The following is a 19,294-nucleotide window of genomic DNA, read 5'->3' on the forward strand; positions in this document are numbered from 1 at the left end:
ACCAAAGAATGTGAATGGGTCAGCCACCTGAAAGACACAAGCAGTTCTGTGACGCCTCACAGAAGCTTGGTCTAGAAGTCTCCATTTCCCTGAGCCTGCACTATCTGGATCCATCAGGGCTGCGTTCTCTGCTTGATTGGCTGCCTGGGATATACTCTGACGTGCTCTGCCCACCCATGGCCATTCACCTCTTGCCGTGGCCAGGGGTTTGGAGTTCACATTTTGCATTGTCCACGTTACAGGGCTGAGTCTGTCCATTCTGAAGCTGAGGGGCACAACCGACCTCGGGGCCATGAAGTTCCAGGAGTTTTTCTTCCTTCTCTTTCTTGCCAACCTGCCCACAGCCAGAGGGAGCCCGACTGGGAGCCAAGCCCAGGATATCCAAGTGCAGGAGAATTTTGAGCCTGAACGGGTAACAACTCTCTAGCGCTTACATTAACTCTCAGGAGTAGATTAGAAAAGTGAAGTGTGTTTTGTCTCTAAAAATGCCAATATTTTCAATCACCATCTCAGGTCCTCTTCCAAGAAGAGCTCGGCCAGAGCTGGAAGGGTCTCGCTCTGATTCACATCAATTAGGTGGGATACAAAGCTGGGGTGCTAGTGTTGGTGCTCCTGTGATGAATGTGTATTGTGATAGGTGCTGCATCTCTCTGCAGACACCCTGATAGGAAGGGCTTAAGTGTGTGCAGAGGGGGAAGTGAATGAGTGAGTCTGTGTGATATAACAGATGTGGACAATGCACCTTTCCCATGTAGGGTACCCATGTGCATGGCTGGGGGGCTGTAGGATTTGTATCAGACAGGGAACAATTTGTTATGTGGAAAAGAATCAGCACAGACTGTAGTGGGAGCAGCCAGTCAAGGGAATCTGAGGGGAAATTATCTTGCGGGCAGAGCTGTCACATGAACCGGTGCCAGACTCTGGAGCCAAGTGGTTCCCCATCAAATTTCTTTTAAGTAGCATTGAATAGACAACACTTTTCAAAGGCCACCCTGAGAAGGAATCAGACTGCTTACTGAGACGGGGCATGGATTCAGGGTACCAGTGCAGTGCAGGTGGGGAAGAGAACTCTCCATTGGCGCGGCAGAAGCTGTGTTGGCAGAAGAAGCTCCCGCCAGCATAGTGCTGTGCACATGAATGCTTAAGTCATGTAACTTATGTCATTTGGGGGGTGGAATATTCACACCCTTGAGTGACATAAGTTTTGCCATCACAGGCTGTAGTGTACACATAACCTACGTATCTATCTAGGCCAGTGGTCCCCAAATGTTTTACCTCAGGCCCCCCCTTAACCCTGTCTGTGCCCCTCCCACCATAGCCAGGGCCGGGAGTGGGGCTGCAGCTCTGGGAGCAGGGGGGACATGGATAGGGGTAAGGAGGCCAACGGTGGGGCCTCAGCCAGGGGTGGGGCCAGGAGCCTTGAGCACGGTGCTGGCAGCCGGGGGTGAGGCCAGGAGCCCTGAGCATGGTGCTGGCAGCCAGCACCCCAGGCACAGGGCTGGGAGTGGCGCCTCGGGTGTGGGGCAAGCAGCCAAGGCTGGGGCCAGGAGCAGAGCTGGGTGGCGCTCCCTCCTCTCCTCCCATGGGGCTGGCCCAGGCCCCAGCTGCACCCCCCCAAACGTTCTTCTGCCCTCCCCCTGGGGACGTGCTACACAGTCTGGGGACCTCTGATCTAGGCTTTGTACTGTGCATTAACTACTTTGTCTCATCTGCTTTCTTCAGCCTTGGCACAAGATGTTGGTCAGAGACATGGCTATAGGGCTGGCCCAGTGGTGTAATGTGCAGCTATGTGAGAATAAAGGGTTTGGAGCTTGAGTCCAGCAGGGAAGGAACAGCTAGCATTCAGCAGCAGCTTTCTCTGCTTCCCCACAGCAGAGTCAGGAGGGAGTGGGTCTGACACTAAGTTGAGAGGGCAAGGAGAAGTGCATTAGCTAGATGTTTCTGGACAACCAACAGTGAAATAGTTAATGATGTTAACATTTAAATTGCAATCATTAGATTTTGAAATTCATATACCTTGGAGATGTATAGGGTAGCTCACCCGTCTTAGCATTGTCATTGGTGCAGGCTGGCTCAGGCAGGTTCACACTCACAAAACTGTGCAGCCAGAAGCCCTGGGACCTGCTCCTGAAAAGTCTATAACCCCGCTGAAGTCCGTGGGATTTGTAGGGGCTCACTCCCAGACCTATTTGGGCACCTGAGCTGACCCTTGGTGCCCCACAATATCAAGCTCATCAGTATTTTGCAATGGAAGTTCAAACTCTGCAGAAAACTCTGAAAATTCCCGAAATCCTCAGCAGAGGTGGAATGTCCCTGGCTTGCCTGTCTGGGGCACAGGGTGGGGCAGTCAAAGGCTGTGCTTTCCTTTCTCCTAGGTATATGGGAAATGGTATGACATTGCCACTGGCACAACATGCAAATGGATGAAGCAATACAAGGATAAATTCAACATGGGCACGCTGGTGCTAGGACCAGGGCTGACCAGTAATCAGATCAGCACCACCAGCACCAGACTCAGGTAGGCTCCCAGGAACTACTGTTCCCCAGTTACCCAAAACACAGGAACACAATTCGGACATACTGTGCATTCAGGAGACTCAGAACTGCAGCTCTCTCCAGTGGTCCTGATTTTCAGAGCTGCTGCCCCCTGCAGGTCGCACTGGCTTCAGTTGGACTGTCCTGAAAATCAGGCCCATTGCGATTCAGTATTGCAGGGGGTCTGCTTACATACCTGCTGTAATGCTGGACACAGCGCTCCCCGCCTGTGCCTGAGATTAACCAGCTACAAAATGGGGGTATCGCTAGACAGCCTAGTCATGAAACCCTTTGAGATCTGGGGGTGAAATGAGAGGAGAGTCTGGGCACAGCGGGAAGGAGCTAAAGGAGAAATTAATTCTGAATCCCAGGCATCTCTTGGTTGGAATTGCAACCTGGAAGGAGGGAATGGATTTCCATGGAAATAGACCTTCAGAACCTACCCACGTGATTGTTAAGGGGACCCTGACAGACACACAAGTTCACTGCAGACCTGTTATCTACTCCAGCTGAGGAGCAAGTCTAGCTTTGACTAATGTTGATGTTACTGGAGGTGCCTGGGACCTTTTGACTTGGCAGCATCAAAAGATGTTTACACAGGCTCCTCCCTGCTTCCAGCACCAAAGCCTCAAAAGCCTTAAAATGACAGTACAAAATAAAAGGAGGCAAAACTGCTTGTTACTGTCCCACTATACTAGTCGTGCAGGGTCACATCCTGCTCCTTCCTCCTCATCTGTGGAGGCCCAGGTCCACCAGACTCACTGGGGCCTAAAGTGAGGGGAAGCTGGAGGTTCTTGTGATGGGTGCTGGGGTGAGGGCAGGGCCAATGGGCCCACAGTGACTAAAGAACTCTGGTGGCCCATCAGTGGAGTGGGACTGGGAATAGCAGCAGATATTAGAGGTTTTCTCTCTCCTTCCCAGGCAAGGTGTCTGCACGCAGGTTTCTGGAGAGTACCAAAAAACCGACATACCTGGAAAATACACCTACTATAACCCCAGTAAGTGTTGGAAGGACAGCTCTGCTCTCCTCCTAGAGCTGCATGCACTTAGAACCATTTGGATGCAGAACTTGACGTGAAAAGAGAAGGGATGACAGCCCAGCGAGGAGTAAGGGGATGAAATGAAGGGAAGGAAAATGCAACCAGCTACCTGGGAAGTAAAGTCTAACATGGAAATCTAGTAGAGACTGTGAAACAGTCTCCCAATGGGAGTTGTAGCAGTTTGGTGGCTTAGGACATTTAAATCCAGGCTTTGGGATAAAGGCCTGAAGAAAGTAGTGCAGGGGCCAATCCTATTCCAGATCTCTTCCTCCTCTAACTTTGAAGATCCCCCCACAGCAGTCGTAATTAAAAGAGCCCTGTCAGTTTCTCTTTTGAATCAGTTTAAGTTGTTTATCGCCCAGGGTTTTTAACTCTCTTAGATACAGTGAAGTTACTTGGGTATAAAATGAGAGTAATGCAGCAGTGAATCATGGCCAGTGAAATCAGGTCACATCCGTGCAGTGGATACACTGTGGGGTAGCCTGGGACCCTGCATGGATGGGACAACTCCCTGCAGTGAGGCCAGATTAGCTCAAACTGTGGCTACTTGAAAGCCACCACGCTTTAGGCAGAAGCAGCCAAGTTCAGCAAATAGCACAGGCTAGGACCCTGGCCCAGCTGCCGTATTTCCCTAGCCCATTTTCAAAGGGCAGATTATCCCCTATTCATGTCCATTTGGAGAAGTGCCCACTGGTGGCTGTGTGTGTATTTCCCTTTCTGCAGGCTGGGACGTGACCATCAACTCCTATGTGGTGCACACCAACTATGAGGAATACGCCATCATTCTAATGCAGAAGAAAAGTAGCTTTGGACTGACAATTACAGCCAAACTCTATGGTACGTGTCTGTGACCATGGCATCTGGCTGTGCCATTAGCAAAGCGCTCAGGCCCCTGCATCCATCATGGGGTGATAGTGAGGCTGTTGCCCTGGTGCTGTGTGATATGACCTGTGGGGGGCTCAACACTTGTTCCAAACCGGACAGTCTGGACCAGCCCAACTTTGGTCACAAGAGGCCTGAGTCTCCACACAATTATCCCCCCAATTGGGGGTCATTTGGTCTGGCTTTGGCAGGGCCTGCTCAGGAGAGGCCCAGGGCTGGAATGTCAAGGGTTGCGTCTCATCAGGATTGAGGTGCAATACAAATATTGGTCCTTACAAGTACTTGGCCACTGCTGGGGACAGGTGCGTGGAGCAGAGATCTGACCTGGTACGCTAAATGGTGTGTTCCACACATTGAGCTGGGAAGGGGAAGCTTGCCCAGAATGGGCCTGCCTTTAGCTGCAGGAGCTTTGTGGGAGGGAAGTGGGGGGGGAGGTGGGATTTCAGACCTTCTCCCAACCCACACACCACTCTCACACCTGCTGAAGTTTGGGTTCTTTCCAGGCAGGAGCCCGGAGCTGCGAGAAGGCCTTATTGTGGATTTCAAGCAGTTTGCTCAGGAGATGGGGATTCCTGAGGACTCCATCTTCATCATGATTAACAAAGGTAACCCAGCTATGATCAGAGTGTCACTGCAGGGCCCCTCCTCCCCTTGGCCTCAGGCACCTTCATGGTCTGTATGTTCTGTGACTCACCCGCTCTTTCCAGACCACACTGCCCTCTCCAGCTGAACAGCAGGGAGGGAGAATGCAGCATGGCTATGTGATGGGTTCCCCCCAGGGTGCCACCTGGAATTGGGGTACCACTGAGTCTGCCTGACCCACAAGCCTGGGTGCCCTTTACACTGCCTTGCTGTGACAGGCCCTCAAAGCCCCTCCAACACACACACCCAGCTGCAGCTACACACATATGCTGAGATCTAGGGATTCTCTGCATGGGAAGGCTCAACTAAGGCACCTGACAGTTCCTGAGGGATGCACACCCCCCCTTTGGAGTGTAAACCCAAAATTATACCATCTTACGCGGCCCAGGGAACTGTACAGCACAAGCTTATGATATTCTCCCCCTCCCTCAATGTGGGGGAAGATGTGCAACAACTTACTGGCCCCAGTCCCATCCACTGGTTTTAGACACAACAAAACCAAGTTTATTAACTACAAAAGATAGATTTTAAGTGATTATAAGGGATAGCAATCAGATCAAAGCAGATTACCTAGCAAAGAAACTAAAACACAATCTATGCCTAATACATTAAAGACGTTGGATGTGAGTAGCAAATTCTCACTCTGTTTTGTTTTAGGCAGTTTGTAGAGATTCTTGAGGGCAAGCTACACTTGTTTGCAGCTTAAAATTCCAGGTATTGCTTTCACAGGCTAGAAATCTCTCTAGCCTGGGTTCAGCCCTTCTCCCCTAGTCCAGGCTTGGTTTCTGAGTTGTTTCTAGCAATCTTCTTGGGCAGGGAGTCAGTGCAGAATCACAGTTGTGTCATCCCCTGCCTTAAGTAGCTTTTGTATATGGCGGGAACCTTTTGTGTCTTCTCTGAGTTCCCACATCTGGTCAGTGGAAAAACACTGGTATTTCAAGATGGAGTCCAGTACCAGGTGATTTGTTCACATGCCCCTATAGGGACACAGCAGCCCGGTGGGAGATTAACATCTTCTAAGACCTTTTGTTTTCCCTAATGGCCCTTCCCAGCCAGCCATCTAGACTGATTGCATTCTGTCCAGTGGACATTCCCTAGATGTAAACACATTTGTATAGATGCACAAACAATATTCCTAACGTCAGATACCAAAATGATACATGCATACAAATAGGATAATCATATTCGGTAAATCATAACCTTTCCAGTGAGATCTCGCATGCCTTATCTTGCACAAAATATATCCTAATTCTGCCAAAATCATAGCATAATAATATTACTGTGACGAATAAGAGGTGTAGTGCCACAGGCAGGCTGGAAGAACAGTCAGCCAGGGGCTTGAAGGGATGGACAAGAGGCAGGAAAGTGGGAGAAAGGAAGAGAGATCTGTGGTGAGTAAGAAGTCGCAGAGAGGAGCTGTGTGGAGACAAGGTGACTGGGCCGTCTCTGAATGGATCAGGCTCCCAGGCTCCACGCACCTTCAGCTACAGTCCAGAACAGAGCTGCATGATGGGCTCAAAGGTGCCCAGATGCTGTGATGATGGGCGTGGGTTACTTAGACAGCTGCAGGCCTCCAGGAGGCTTAGGCATAATGCACCCCCAAGCAGCATCATTTCCCACTAGTGTGGAGAATGGGAACCCTTGTCACCATTCTCAGCCCCGACGTGTCACCAGCACCCTCACTTGGCTGCTGGGTCATTGCCCCACACGTGCTGCCCAGCTCCTGAATGCCAGGAGTCCCCCGGGAGGGAGGGGGAGTTTCTCCCACTACTTCCACTTGCACTCCCTACCAGTGAGGCTGCATGCATTTCCACTGACGAGTTAGCCAGAATCCCCTCCATGACCTCATGTGCTAGTTGGCCAGAGAGGTCCCTGGTGAATGACAGTCCTCCCACACCCCACCCTGCTCTGCTGAGCCTCCACAGTGGAGAAGGAAAAGGCAAAAACCAGGGACTGAACTGCCCACATGGCTGTACCAGGGTGGCTTGCCACCACGGAGTGCACAGTGCTGGGAGGGGGAGTGCCTGGGGAGAGCAGCAAGAGGCTGCAGTGAGGGAAGCTGTTGCAGAGTGTGATGAAAGGCTTCTGCAGAGAGACGCTGGAGACTAGGCAGCTGCCCTGGGCAGGGAGCCCGGGAGGAAGAGAAACCTTGTGTTGGGAGGTGGAATTTTTAAACTTTGAGTTTTATTTATAGTTTATTTCATATGAATAAACCCAGTCCCCAAGGAGGAGTCCTGGCCAAGGGAAAGCCTGGGGGACATTTTATTTGAACACTCTAAGAGGGGAAACTGAGGCTGAATATCTGTAGTGTGATCATAGGCCCCAAGGGAGTGCGTGGGCTGTGGTATTGGAAGGGCTGAACGAGGACACACGGTCACTCTGCATTTGAATCACTTGATCGGGAGCTCCCTAAGGACCCAGGATGTGACTGCCCTGCCCTGCTTGGCACTGGGGAGGCCTTGGCTGCAGTGCTGTGTGCAGTTCTGGGCACTGCATTTCAAGAAAGATGTGGACAAATTGGAGAGAGGCCAGAGGAGAGGAAGAAACATGATGAAAGGTCTAGAAAACCAGACCTGTGAGGAGAGGTTCAGAAAACTGGGCCTGCTTAGTCCTGAGAAATGAACACTGAGGGGGGACCTGATAACATGCTTCAAATATGCTAAGGGCTGTTACAAAGACCACAGTGTCCGCGAAGGCAGGACAAGAAGGAATGGGGGTAAGCTGCAGCAAAGGGGATTTAAGCTGGATGTCAGGACAGTGAAGCACTTGAACAAGTTAGTGAGGGAGGTTGCCGAATCCCTGTTGTGATGGGTTGGATCACAGAACCCCCCTTGGGAACCGTCAGCTGATGTGCCAAGACTACTTCTGCCCCTGCTTTCCCTGCCAGACTGGGACTCCAGCATCCTGTCTTGCTGAGCCAGACATGCCAGTCTGCTCCAACACAGACCCAGGGTCTGAGCCACGTGCCCCAAAGCTGCAGACTTAACTGAAAGCAGCTCACAGAAGTGTTCCTGTCTTTAACACTCAGATGCCCAACTCCCAATGGGGTCTAACCCCAAATAAATCCGTTTTACGCTGTATAACTCTTATACAGGGTAAACTCATAAGTTGTTCACCCTTTATAACACTGGTAGAGATGTATGCACAGCCTTCTAAACTCAGGGTTGTGAGTTTAATCCTTGAGGGGGTCATTTAGGGAACTAGAGTAAAGATCTGTCTGGGGATTGGTCCTGTTTTGAGCAGACGGTTGGACTAGATGATCTCCTGAAATCCCTTCCAACCCTGATATTCTATGATTCAGTAAATCATAACCTTACACAGATATGTTACATGGCATATGTAGCCTAAAACATATTCCAGTTATGTCACATATACAATCATAAGCATATTCCATAAAGCCTTATGGGGGCACCGTTACACCTGTCTTTGGAGGGATTAAGAAGAGGTTGGACAGACCCCTTCAAAGATGGGGTAGGGTTACTTGGTCCTGCTTGGCTGGATGAGATAGCCTCTCTAGGGCTCTTCCTGCCCCTCACTTCTCTGGTTCTATAAGCTGAACTGCCCCTACCTGCTCTCGCCAGGCACTGTGCAGCTGTGGTCGTGAAGGTGGGCTTACAATTTCAGGGTGCTGCGATCCAAACAGAAGTGTAAGAGCTGGGTAACTGATGGGTGAGTAAAAGGCTGGGAGAGGAGCATGAGGAAATGACAGCCATTCTATGCAGGAAACTCTCCTGACGGGGGCAGGCAGGACAGGTCTCAGCCCTTCTGTTCATGGCCACTATGGGTACAGGGCGGTATTGACACAGATACGCAGCATGGTCCACGAGAGCCTTGCCAGCCTATTCTCTAGCAATGCCTGATACTACAGCCTGGGGCTGCCTTAACTTCTGTCACATAGGTCTTGGGGTGGTGGGAGAGAATTCTAGGGCCCAACCAGCTGCACCTGCCCATTCCTCCTGCCCTCACTCTGCCCACTCTTGCCCTTGCCAGTTCCATGTGGTTCAGATCAGCCCCCACCAAGGGGCCATGGAGATAGGAATCCCACCCCTCTTCCACGCTAAGCTTCGCTCTGCATGCAGACCTGTGGGGAAGCGTGGGGCCTCCTGGAAGTCAGTAGTGTTTATCCCTGTAGACAGAGTGCACGTGCCGGCGATGATACAGGTAAACTGGACAGCGTTGGGCAGGCCCGTTAGGAGCTGCCTTTCTCCACCAACAGCTTCCATATCCTATCTCCCATCCTACTAATGCTCTCCTGTCCTGTTCCTTGGTGCAGGTGAATGTGTGCCTAGTGAGACCCAACCTGAACCCAAGGTGAGTTGATGGGGCTGGAAGGAACCTCACAAGCTGAATTTCCTGGGTCTCCAGAGAGTTGCACTGGCGTGTTAGGTGTCCCTCCAGAAAGTGCAGTCTGGAACTCCACGTTCGTTGTGGTATCTAGGCCACTGGATTAAGGAGGCGCATGCTGCTCAGGTTGGCAGCTCTTCAGAAGGGCCCAGCCTGCCTTTCTCAGCCACCTTGGCAGATGGCCCTTCACCAGCGCTGATGTCTCTTGATGTGCTTGTGTCTGTGATGACAGTAGACCTTGTAAGGAGCCCAGGGCACAAGGGGTTAGCTTTTAAGCCAAGGCAAGACCCCATGAAGATGCTGCGTTGTTACATTTGATTTTACTTTAATGTTCCATGTTTGGTGCAAGTAGCCAGTTCTGGAGGTGGGAGATCCCTGCCCCCCATCCACCTGTGTATCCCACTTGGACTCAGAGGGACCCCCTTCGAAGAGGGACAAGGCATGTCAGTATCTGTGGCCTCTTTAAACCTTAGGGCCAGGCCCTCCGCTGGGTAAATTGGTACCAACAGCCGTTTAATTAGTCTCAGATGTAGTGGAGGTTATTTGTGAGACACTTGCTCACTAGGAAGTGGTCTGAGACCACCAAACTCATGGCATACAGGGGCTATCAAATGGCCAATAACTTTTAGGTGACGAAGAGGTGAAAGGCCTCATGTCTCATTACCTGTCCCAGGAGTGCAGCTCCTGCCAAATCGCAGGATGACCTAATGTACTTTTTCACACAACACATGCTTAATCTGTGGAACTCACTGCTACAAGATATCACAGAAGCCAAGAGCAGAGCCAAACTTCACTGACTGGCATTGTGACTCCAGGTCGTGCCACTTGGCTTGCGGGCCCTCTAATGGGGCACACAGTGCAAGTTGCAGCTTTTGTTCTGCTCCCCCCACCCGGATGGCCCTGAGAGTCTGTTCCTAGGGGTGCACATACTTCTTTGCCAGATGGATGACAGCTGCTCGCTTTGTTACTGACTGCGCTGTTCAGGTTTGCTGAAGGAAGAGGCTCAGTGAGTACCTCTGTGCAGCACAGTAGCCGTGCTAGCTCTGCTTAAGCCACTGTGACATGGATGGGCTAGCCGCTTGAGTACAGTCCGATGCGCTCCCTGGGTATGTACTTGAGCAGCCAGCTGGAGCCCACCTGCCATGAGCAGAGATAGTGCTATACATCTACCTGAGCTGGGACTGACACCCCCTAGCTGCCCCCCCATACACCTACCTGAACTGGGACTGACACCCCCCAGCTGCCCCTCCCTTCCCCCGCTGGTACATCTACCTGAGCTGGGACTGACACCCCCTAGCTGCCCCCCCATACCCCTACCTGAACTGGGACTGACACCCCAGCTGCCCCTCCCTTCCCCCGCTGGTACATCTACCTGAGCTGGGACTGACACCCCCTAACTGCCTCCCCATACACCTACCCGAACTGGGACTGACACCCCCCAGCTGCCCCTCCCTTCCCTCGCTGGTACATCTACCTGAGCTGGGATTGACACCCCCTAGCTGCACCCCCCATACACCTACCCGAACTGGGACTGACACCCCCTAGCTGCACCCCCCATACACCTACCCGAACTGGGACTGACACCCCCCAGCTGCCCCTCCCTTCCCCCGCTGGTACATCTACCTGAGCTGGGACTGACACCCCCTAGCTGCACCCCCCCATACACCTACCCGAACTGGGACTGACACCCCCCTAGCTGTCCCTCACTTCCCCTGCTGGTACATCTACCCGAACTGGGACTGACACCCCCCAGCTGCCCCTCCCTTCCCCCGCTGGTACATCTACCCGAGCTGGGATTGACACCCCCTAGCTGCACCCCCCATACATTTACCCGAGCTGGGACTGACACCCCCCAGCTGTCCCTCCCTTCCCCCGCTGGTACATCTACCCGAGCTGGGACTGACACCCCCCAGCTGTCCTCCCTCCCCCCCTCTGTAACATCTACCAGAACTGGATGACACCCCCACTGCCGCCTCCGCTTTTCCCTGCTGTACATCACCTGAAGCTGCGGATTTGACACCCCCGTAGCTGCACCCCCAACAATTTACCCCGAGCTGGGACTGACAACCCCCCAGCTGTTCCCTCCCTCCCCCTCTGGTACATCTACGCGAGCTGGGACTGACACCCCCCCAGCTGTCCCCCCAATACACCTCGCCGAGCTGGGACTGACACCCACACAGCTGCCCCCCATTACACCTACCCAAGCTGGGACTGACCCCCCCAGCTGCCCCCCATATACACTACCATGAGTTGGGACTGAACACCCCAGCTGCCTGCCCATATACAACCTACCCCGAGCTGGGACGGACACCGGCCCAGCTGCCGCCCATACACACCTGAGTTGGGACCGACACCCCCAGTTGCCCACCCCATACACCTGCTTGAGCTGGGACTGACACCCCCAGCTGCCCCCCATACACCTACCTGAGTTGGGACCGACACCCCCAGTTGCCCACCCCATACACCTGCTTGAGCTGGGACTGACACTCCTAGCCATTCCCAGGGGTCAAGAGGGAGCGGAACGCTGCAGAAGGCTGCAGAAGCTCTGTTAGAATCCCAGTGATTTTCCAGGCCCATCCTTCACTTGGGAGAATATGTTCTGCCCAGGGACCCGCTCCTCTTGAGCCTGCTCCCAGGGGCGTTGTGTGTCCCCCATCTTGTAGGCCTGTGGAATCTCTGCGTTCATTGCCATCTTAGGAGAGACTCTGGGATTTATGGCTCACGGTTTTTCGACTGCGTTGTCGATGGAAACTTGCTCACTTAACGAGCTGCTCTTTCTTCTGTGTGCAGAGGGATCGGAGAGCTGTCCTGCCGGAGCAAGAGGGCTCAGCTGAAGGTCCTCTGCCACCACTCATCAGCAAAAAGGAAGGTCTGTACTAAGATGGGGTCTCACCACACTCTGGGGATGGCTGGAGTACTCTCACTGGGACCCTCCTCCTCCATCTGCCTGGAAAAGGGATGACTGTGCACAGACCTCAGCAGGAGCAGAAACACAGAATAAATTCATGTTGGAAACCTCAATTTTTACCTGCCATAGCTTTTCTAGGCAGCCAGGTGCTATCACTTTAAGCCTCCTGCCTCGAGACCTTCCAGGGTTACTGGCAACTGCAGTGTGGCCATCAGAGAGCTGGGACTCTCTGCCTGTTCCAGTGGGACACAGCTCCCTATGCTACAAACCTGCCCCTACTCCAGAACTGACTATTGCTCCCTTCCCCATAGAGCTGGGTGATCTCCATGGGAAATCCCTTAGGTAGGGGAAAGCAGCACATGCAAATGAGAGATGTTTGAATCTCCTCAGAGGTTTGGGGGTTAGGCTATGTCCCCGGGGAGATGGCTCAGAGGGCAGGGGACATGGCCATGTAGCCCCTGGATGTCACCACGACATGCCATGCGTTTCTGTGGGTTTAAAACGCCACTCACTAGGCTCAACCCTCTTGATGTGCTCAGATTTCTGCCGACTGAATAAAGATGTGGGCCCCTGCATGGGGATGAACGTTCGGTTCTTCTACAACGCCTCTTCTATGGCCTGCGAGACCTTCCACTATGGCGGCTGTCTTGGGAACGGGAACAACTTCCCTTCGGAAAAGGAGTGTCTTCAGACCTGCAGAACAGAGGGTAAGGGGGGCAGCCCTTCAAAGTCCGAGCAACCCCTGGCCAGCGCAGGAGGGGCAGGCTCAGATTTCGCTGTCCCTCTGATCTGGGCGCCCACAGCCTTCTGCTCCTCCTGTGTGGTCCTGGCTTCCTGCTTCAAAGCCCTTTCCTTGTGCACATGACCCAGGCTCAGTGCTGTGGGGAAGTGACATGCTCATGTGCTGCCAGTGTGGAGGGAGCCCAGCGCAGTGGGGAGAGCTCTGAGAAATCAGTCAAGGGCCAAAATGAGACCAAACAGTGTGCATGCCCAAGGCCCGACTGCAAGAGGTGACTAGAAAATGGAGAGGTAGCTAAAACTGAGCGAGTCACTGCTTTTTGTGATTCAGAGGCCAAAGCAAAAACCATTAGTTTTGGATAGGGTGACCAGACAGCAAGTGTGAAAAATCAGGACAGAGGGTGGGGGGTAATAGGAGCATATATAAGAAAAAGCGCCAGATACCAGGACTGTCCCTATTAAATCAGGACATCTGGTCACCCTAGTTTTGGATCCAACAAAACGATTCTTTTGACCTAAAATAAAATTCTTTTTGGTGTTTCATTTTGGGTCATTTTTGGGGGGTTTTCACCTTTTTTTTTAATATTAGTTAAATTTCTAAAGGAAATACTGGTTTAAAATAAAACTCGAAACGTTTCATATTGAAATGGCTGAAACAAATTTGGTTGTTTTCTAACATTCTTTTCCTTTTTCTTTTTCTTTTTTTTTTTGGGGGGGGTTGAAACTACCTGAATTCACCCAAGTTTTGCAAATCGTTTCAGTACCCCCCAAAATGCATTTTTCAGTGAAATTTACTGTTTGCCTGAAAAATGTCACCCAACTCTGTCTATTCGCCATAAAAGAACTGACCCGGTTAACTTCCCAAGTCACTTCCCTGGGTTACCCCCGGGCCCTCAGCCACAGCTATCACCAACTATCAATATAAAATACTTTGTGTCTGGGCAGTTGGCACAATGGGCCTAACCAAACAAGCCCAGTGGTGAACCTGGCTGATTGCGATCAGGGAATTGTGGGTTTGCTCTTGTGTCAGTGCCCCGACTGCTGCACGGTTGTGAGGTCTTGCACCTTTCCAACCTCTCTGCCGTGAGTTGCTGGGCTTGGCTCAGAGCAACTGAGGGAAACCTGTTCAAGCCCATCTCTGTGGAGTGACATGAGGGGATGGAGAGAACATGCCTAGATACTATGGTGATGGGTTCTCTAGAAAGGCCTGAGGTCCGGTGTTTGTCCCAGTATAACCGAGCTGGTCAGGGGTGGCCTTTTTTCCTGATATCATTAGACTGGTACCACCTGTAGTGTGGGGCACTTAGAGTTGGGTACAGGTGCTGCACACTGCTATAGTTACTCCCATTCCCATGCCAGGGCTACACTACAAATTTGGCCAGCAGAGCTCTGGCAAACAGGAGTGTGGCTGCAACTTCTATGGGTAAAAGAATCCTTTTGCCAGTATAAGCTCTCCAAGGGGGCTTTGCTGGTCTGGCAAATGCCCTGTACAGGACCAGCTGTTCCAGTACAAGCACATGTATATCAGTGTAACTGCTTCCAGTGTGTGTGTGTGTGGGGGGAAGGGGTATTCTGCTGGTTTACCTAGGCCGCTGCAGTTAAAGCACTGCCATTTGGGTGCAGACAAGCCTGCACCGACGGTCCCACTCCTCTCCTCCACCCACCAGATATGCCAGCGTAGCAGATTCTGCTGCCTGCCCTCTGCGTGAATCCTTTTCCTTCCACTGGCCCCCGGCCTGGAACTGGGGGGCTCCAGGCCTTGGGCCTGGGAAGAGTGGGGCTCCACTTTCTCCCCTCTTGTCTCTTTCTCCCAGCGGCCTGCAGGTTACCCATAGTTCCAGGACCCTGTCAGCAACCAGTGATACTCTGGGCCTTTGATGCAAACCAGGGCAAGTGCACCACTTTCAACTATGGAGGCTGCCAGGGCAACGGAAACAAGTTCTACACGGAGAAGGAATGCAGAGAATACTGTGGGGTCCCAGCAGACGGTATGGCGCGCCCGGTACTATGACAGAGCTAGCGCTCCTTCAGCAGCCAGCGGCTCCAGCCCTCTTGGCCCACCAGCATTTGCAGCTCGGGGAAGTTGTTTTCTTCCAGGAAGGACATAACATGACACAGCAGCAGACACCCCCTCTCTCTACTCCCTCATCCCTGCTGCCAGATTCTCTTGCCACAGGCACTGGCTTCCTCTGGGCCCTGGGGGTGCTCGACCCCCTGCACTTCCCCGGTCCATCCCAGGCCTCCCCCCTCTTGCCCCCTTCCCCCAGGCTCCCACCCCTGCCCTGCCTCGCCCAGGCCCCAGCCCCACTCCACCCCTTCTCCCAAGCCTCTATCCCCTCTACCTCTTCCTGCCCAGTTCTGCCCTCTTCCCCCAGCGCCTCCTGCACACCACGGAACAGCTGATCGCACTGGGTGGGAGGCCCTGGAAGGGAGGGGGGAGCTTGGCTGTCGGTTAGGGTTTCCTTACGTCCGGTTGAAAAGGGAACTGATGGCTTCGGGCTGTTAAAAGTCTGGCTGGCCACTCACAGCGGGGCAGGCAAGGTGCTGCGGCCAATGGCAGCTGCAGGGGCAGCACCTGGGAGCGGAGGCAGAGCACAGAGCCATCCGGCCGTGCCACTGCCTAGGGACTGCGGGGACATACCGGCTGCTTCTGGGGCTGGAGCCTGCACCCCAACCTCCTGCGCCCCCTCCTGCACCCAAATTTGAGCCCGGAGCCTCCTTCCCAACTCCTCCTGCACTCCAAACCCCTGATTCCTGGCCCCACCCCAGAGCCCACAACCCCAGCCAGAGCCCTCACCCCCTCCTACATCCCAGCACCCTCCTGCACCCCAAACCCCTCATCCTTGTCCCCACACCAGAGCCTGCATCCCCAGCTGGAGGTCTCACCCCTTCCTGCACCCCAACCCCCTACCCCAGCCCAGTGAAAATGAGCAAGCGAGGGTGGGGGAGAGCAAGTGACAGAGGGAGGGATGGCGTGAGCGGGGCAATGCCTTGAAGGGGCCGAGCCAAGGGTCAGAGCCAAAGTCTGAAGTCAGAATGGGGTTCCCTGGAGTGAGACAGGGTAGGAGCAGGGCTCGCAATGAACAAGAGCTACCACAGTTGGGAGCGAGTGCTTTGAGCAGCCACTAAACTGATGCTGCTGGGCTTAAGAGTGGTCTGCTGGCTTTTCTCATTGGCTACAGGCCAGCTGTGCTTGTCAGGGTGCCTGGAGACTGGCTTTGTGGCAGGCCCTGCTTCCCACCATGCAGCACTTTTCACCAGTCCTTTACATCTGTGGAGAATGGGTTGCTCCTTTTTAAGAGACAGGGAAACTGAGGCACACCACAAAGACAGGCTAGTGCCAGCATTTTCAAAGTTGGTACCTACAGTTAAGTATCTAAATCCATATATAAGGCTCTAAATCCAGACCACTGAAGGCAGCAGCCTGGATTTCAGAGGCCCTGAGTCCCTGCAGCTCCAAGTAAAGGCAACATGCTGGACAATCTGGCGGTTCTAGTCACAGTGTGCCTGGTTTATGGCTCCAGGTGCTCACTGCAGGCACCCACCTTGGAAAGTGTTTTCCTAAGTGACTTTCTCGATCAGCTGAGTCAGTGGCAGAAGCAGGAACAGAATTTAGGTATCCTTTTTGGCCAGTTCCCTACTCTAGCCAGTAGGCACTACTCCTCTCTGGGGTGGTCCTGAATGTGTCAACAGCTCTGCTACACAATGCACTTAGCTCTGAGCTGCTATTGGCAACCACTTGCTGTTAACCACTTGGCTTCTGCCTCCTGTCACAGGTACATCCCAGACCTGCTAGGTACCCAGTCCAGTGCAGGTATCTCAAGGGAACATTGGCATTCCCTGAGCTCTGATGGGAAGAAGGACTAATTCTGGGGTTATATCCTGTGCTAGCTGTGTGGGTCAAGGATTAATGAAGCCATGTCTGTGATGGAGGGGAGGGTCCTGCAGGTCACCTGTTCCCCACTGAGTGCACCTTGGGCTGGGTGAGAGCTCCAGCCACTGGAAAGCAGCCATGCTACAGCTCAGGAGTTTCACATGCATAGCCCTGCATAGCGTTTCACAGCCTGCGGTTGCTATTGCCTTTCTGCAGGGGAGGCCCTGTCGTTCAGGCCTTGCTCTCCTTGGTCTATGTCGGGAATGTACCTATGGCGATGGGCCCATTAGAAATCCCATAGATGAGCAAACAATGAAGACATTCAAAAGGACCTGAGAAGCAGTTGGAGGGGACAGTGACTGCTGCAGTGTACAGACTCTGGGGCTGATGATCTCAGTAAGCAGCATAGAATATCAGGGTTGGAAGGGACCTCAGGAGGTGACCTAGTCTAACCCCCTGCTCAAAGGGGGAAGCAATCCCCAGACAGATTTTTGCCCCAGATCCCTAAGTGGCCCCCCTCAAGGAGTGAACTCACAAGCCTGGGTTTAGCAGGCCAAGGCTCAAACCACTGAGCTATCCTTCCCCCCCTGGAGCTAGGACTGTGCTTCGCAGCATGGGCTGGCAGACAGGTGCTAGGTCTGCTTGAGCTCACACACTAAAAATAGCAGGGTGGCCAGGGGGAGCTTGGGGTCCGGGCAGGTTTGTAGCCAGGCGGCTAGCCTGAGCTAGTGTCTGTGCTACTCTTGGCCACACTGCTATTTAGCACACTGGCTCCAGCATGCTGGGAAGCACCCTCCCACGAGGTGCAGACCTGTGACCCCCTGAAAGAAATTGTTTCGTAATTCTGTGTCTCTATTGATCAACCCATTCTGGTGTTTGTAGGACTGCAGTCGGTGTGATCTCCACGGCTGCCTGTCCAGCTGTCATCTCAGCACTCACACCATGCGCATTGCCACAGTCTCTGGGTGCCTCCCACTGCACCTGAAGTGCGTGCGTAGCTCTCTGCACAGCTTGTGGTGACACATTTTCTCTCTTTTCTTATAGGAGAGGAGGAGTTTCTGGGCTTGTCCAACTGAAGGGGACCCAGGGAGGGGAGTGACAGCTGGAATCACTAAAAAGCCCCAGCAGGAGGCTCCTGCTAGGAGAGCATTTGGAATAATGTTTGTGCTGATTGTGTGTAGATCAGTTTTAATGAACAGTAAATGTCTCTAAAAATGAGCATAGTGTGTGTATACACATCCCGTGGACTTCACCTTATCCCAGCACCAGGGTGTGTAAGTGTAAACGGGCGGCCTTTGCCCCTGCGGCGCCTCCTACTGGTTACTTCAGGAATTAGCTCAAATTCCAGCTCGGAGCACCCTCTGCAGGCTGGTGATCTGCCTGTCCTCTGCTCTGGCCCCAAGTCCCTCCCTGGACCCTGATGCCCTTTTTCATGGGGTTCTGCCCCCCTGGCAGTAACCCCTTTCTCTTTGGGGTTTCCCCCTCCTGGGAACCCCCCACCCTCTATCCCCACTTTGCCTCAGTATTGGCTACTGCCAGTCATTGTCTAGCCCCACGCCCTGGGGCAGATTGCAGTATCAGCCACTCAGCATCAGCAAAGGGGTTTGGACCTGCCGCCTTGGCCTACCCCTGGGTTGCATCCTACAACCCCAGTACCTCTTGGCCTAATCCTAGGCCACAGCCTGGGGCTTTCCAGGCAGGAGCTCCCCAGCTCCTCTGCCTTTCCCCAGCCCTGCTTTACTCTAGGTACCTTGTCCAGTTCTATACAGCCAGGCCCTTCTCCCTTTACAGGCAGAGGGAGACTCTCTTTGCTCCTGGCTTCTCTGCCTTTTATAAGGGCCTGTTGCTCAGTTTGGGGCGGGGCCCAAGCTGCTGCCATTTTCCCCAATCAGCCCAGCCTAAAAGGCTGCTTTCTCCGGCCCCAGCCCCTTCTCGGGGCTGTTTTTAACCCCTTCAGGGCCGGAGCAGAGATCCACTCTGCTACAGTAAGCATCTGCCACCATCAGCTGTCCAATGCAGCACTAAGAGCCTCCAGATCCCCATCATCTTTGATGCAATTCATCCATCACTTCCGAGTCCTTTTCCCCACCACCCTCTGCTGCCAGGCTCCCTTCACTGGGTCCTGTGCAGCCAGGGCCGTCCTTAGGATTTATGGGGCTCTAAGCAGTATTATTAAACTGGTGCCCCTATGCCGGATGGCAGCCCAAGCTCACAGCCTGGTGGGGGAGGGGAAGGAGGGATGAGACAGCAAAGGATAATGAGATGCCCGGCCTGCCTCATGGTGGTGGAGAGTCACAGTTCCCCGCAGAGACTCCCATCCCCTCCCCCTCA

The 19,294-nt window shown here is 53.3% G+C and overlaps 1 protein-coding gene across 1 annotated transcript; it reads left to right on the plus strand.

Annotated features, from left to right (window-relative positions):
* The first annotated feature begins 292 nt into the window (after positions 1-292).
* AMBP (alpha-1-microglobulin/bikunin precursor) lies at positions 293-18,039 on the plus strand. The gene is made up of 10 exons (XM_075060682.1): positions 293-412; positions 2,376-2,518; positions 3,457-3,533; positions 4,299-4,412; positions 4,961-5,062; positions 9,373-9,410; positions 12,234-12,312; positions 12,891-13,058; positions 14,904-15,077; positions 18,011-18,039. The coding sequence occupies exons 1-10, from the start codon at positions 293-295 to the stop codon at positions 18,037-18,039; spliced, it is 1,044 nt and encodes a 347-aa protein (XP_074916783.1).
* Positions 18,040-19,294: the final 1,255 nt, after the last annotated feature.

The sequence above is a fragment of the Chelonoidis abingdonii genome, chromosome 24 (assembly GCF_003597395.2).
Source record: "Chelonoidis abingdonii isolate Lonesome George chromosome 24, CheloAbing_2.0, whole genome shotgun sequence".
Classification (NCBI taxonomy): Eukaryota; Metazoa; Chordata; order Testudines; family Testudinidae; genus Chelonoidis; species Chelonoidis abingdonii.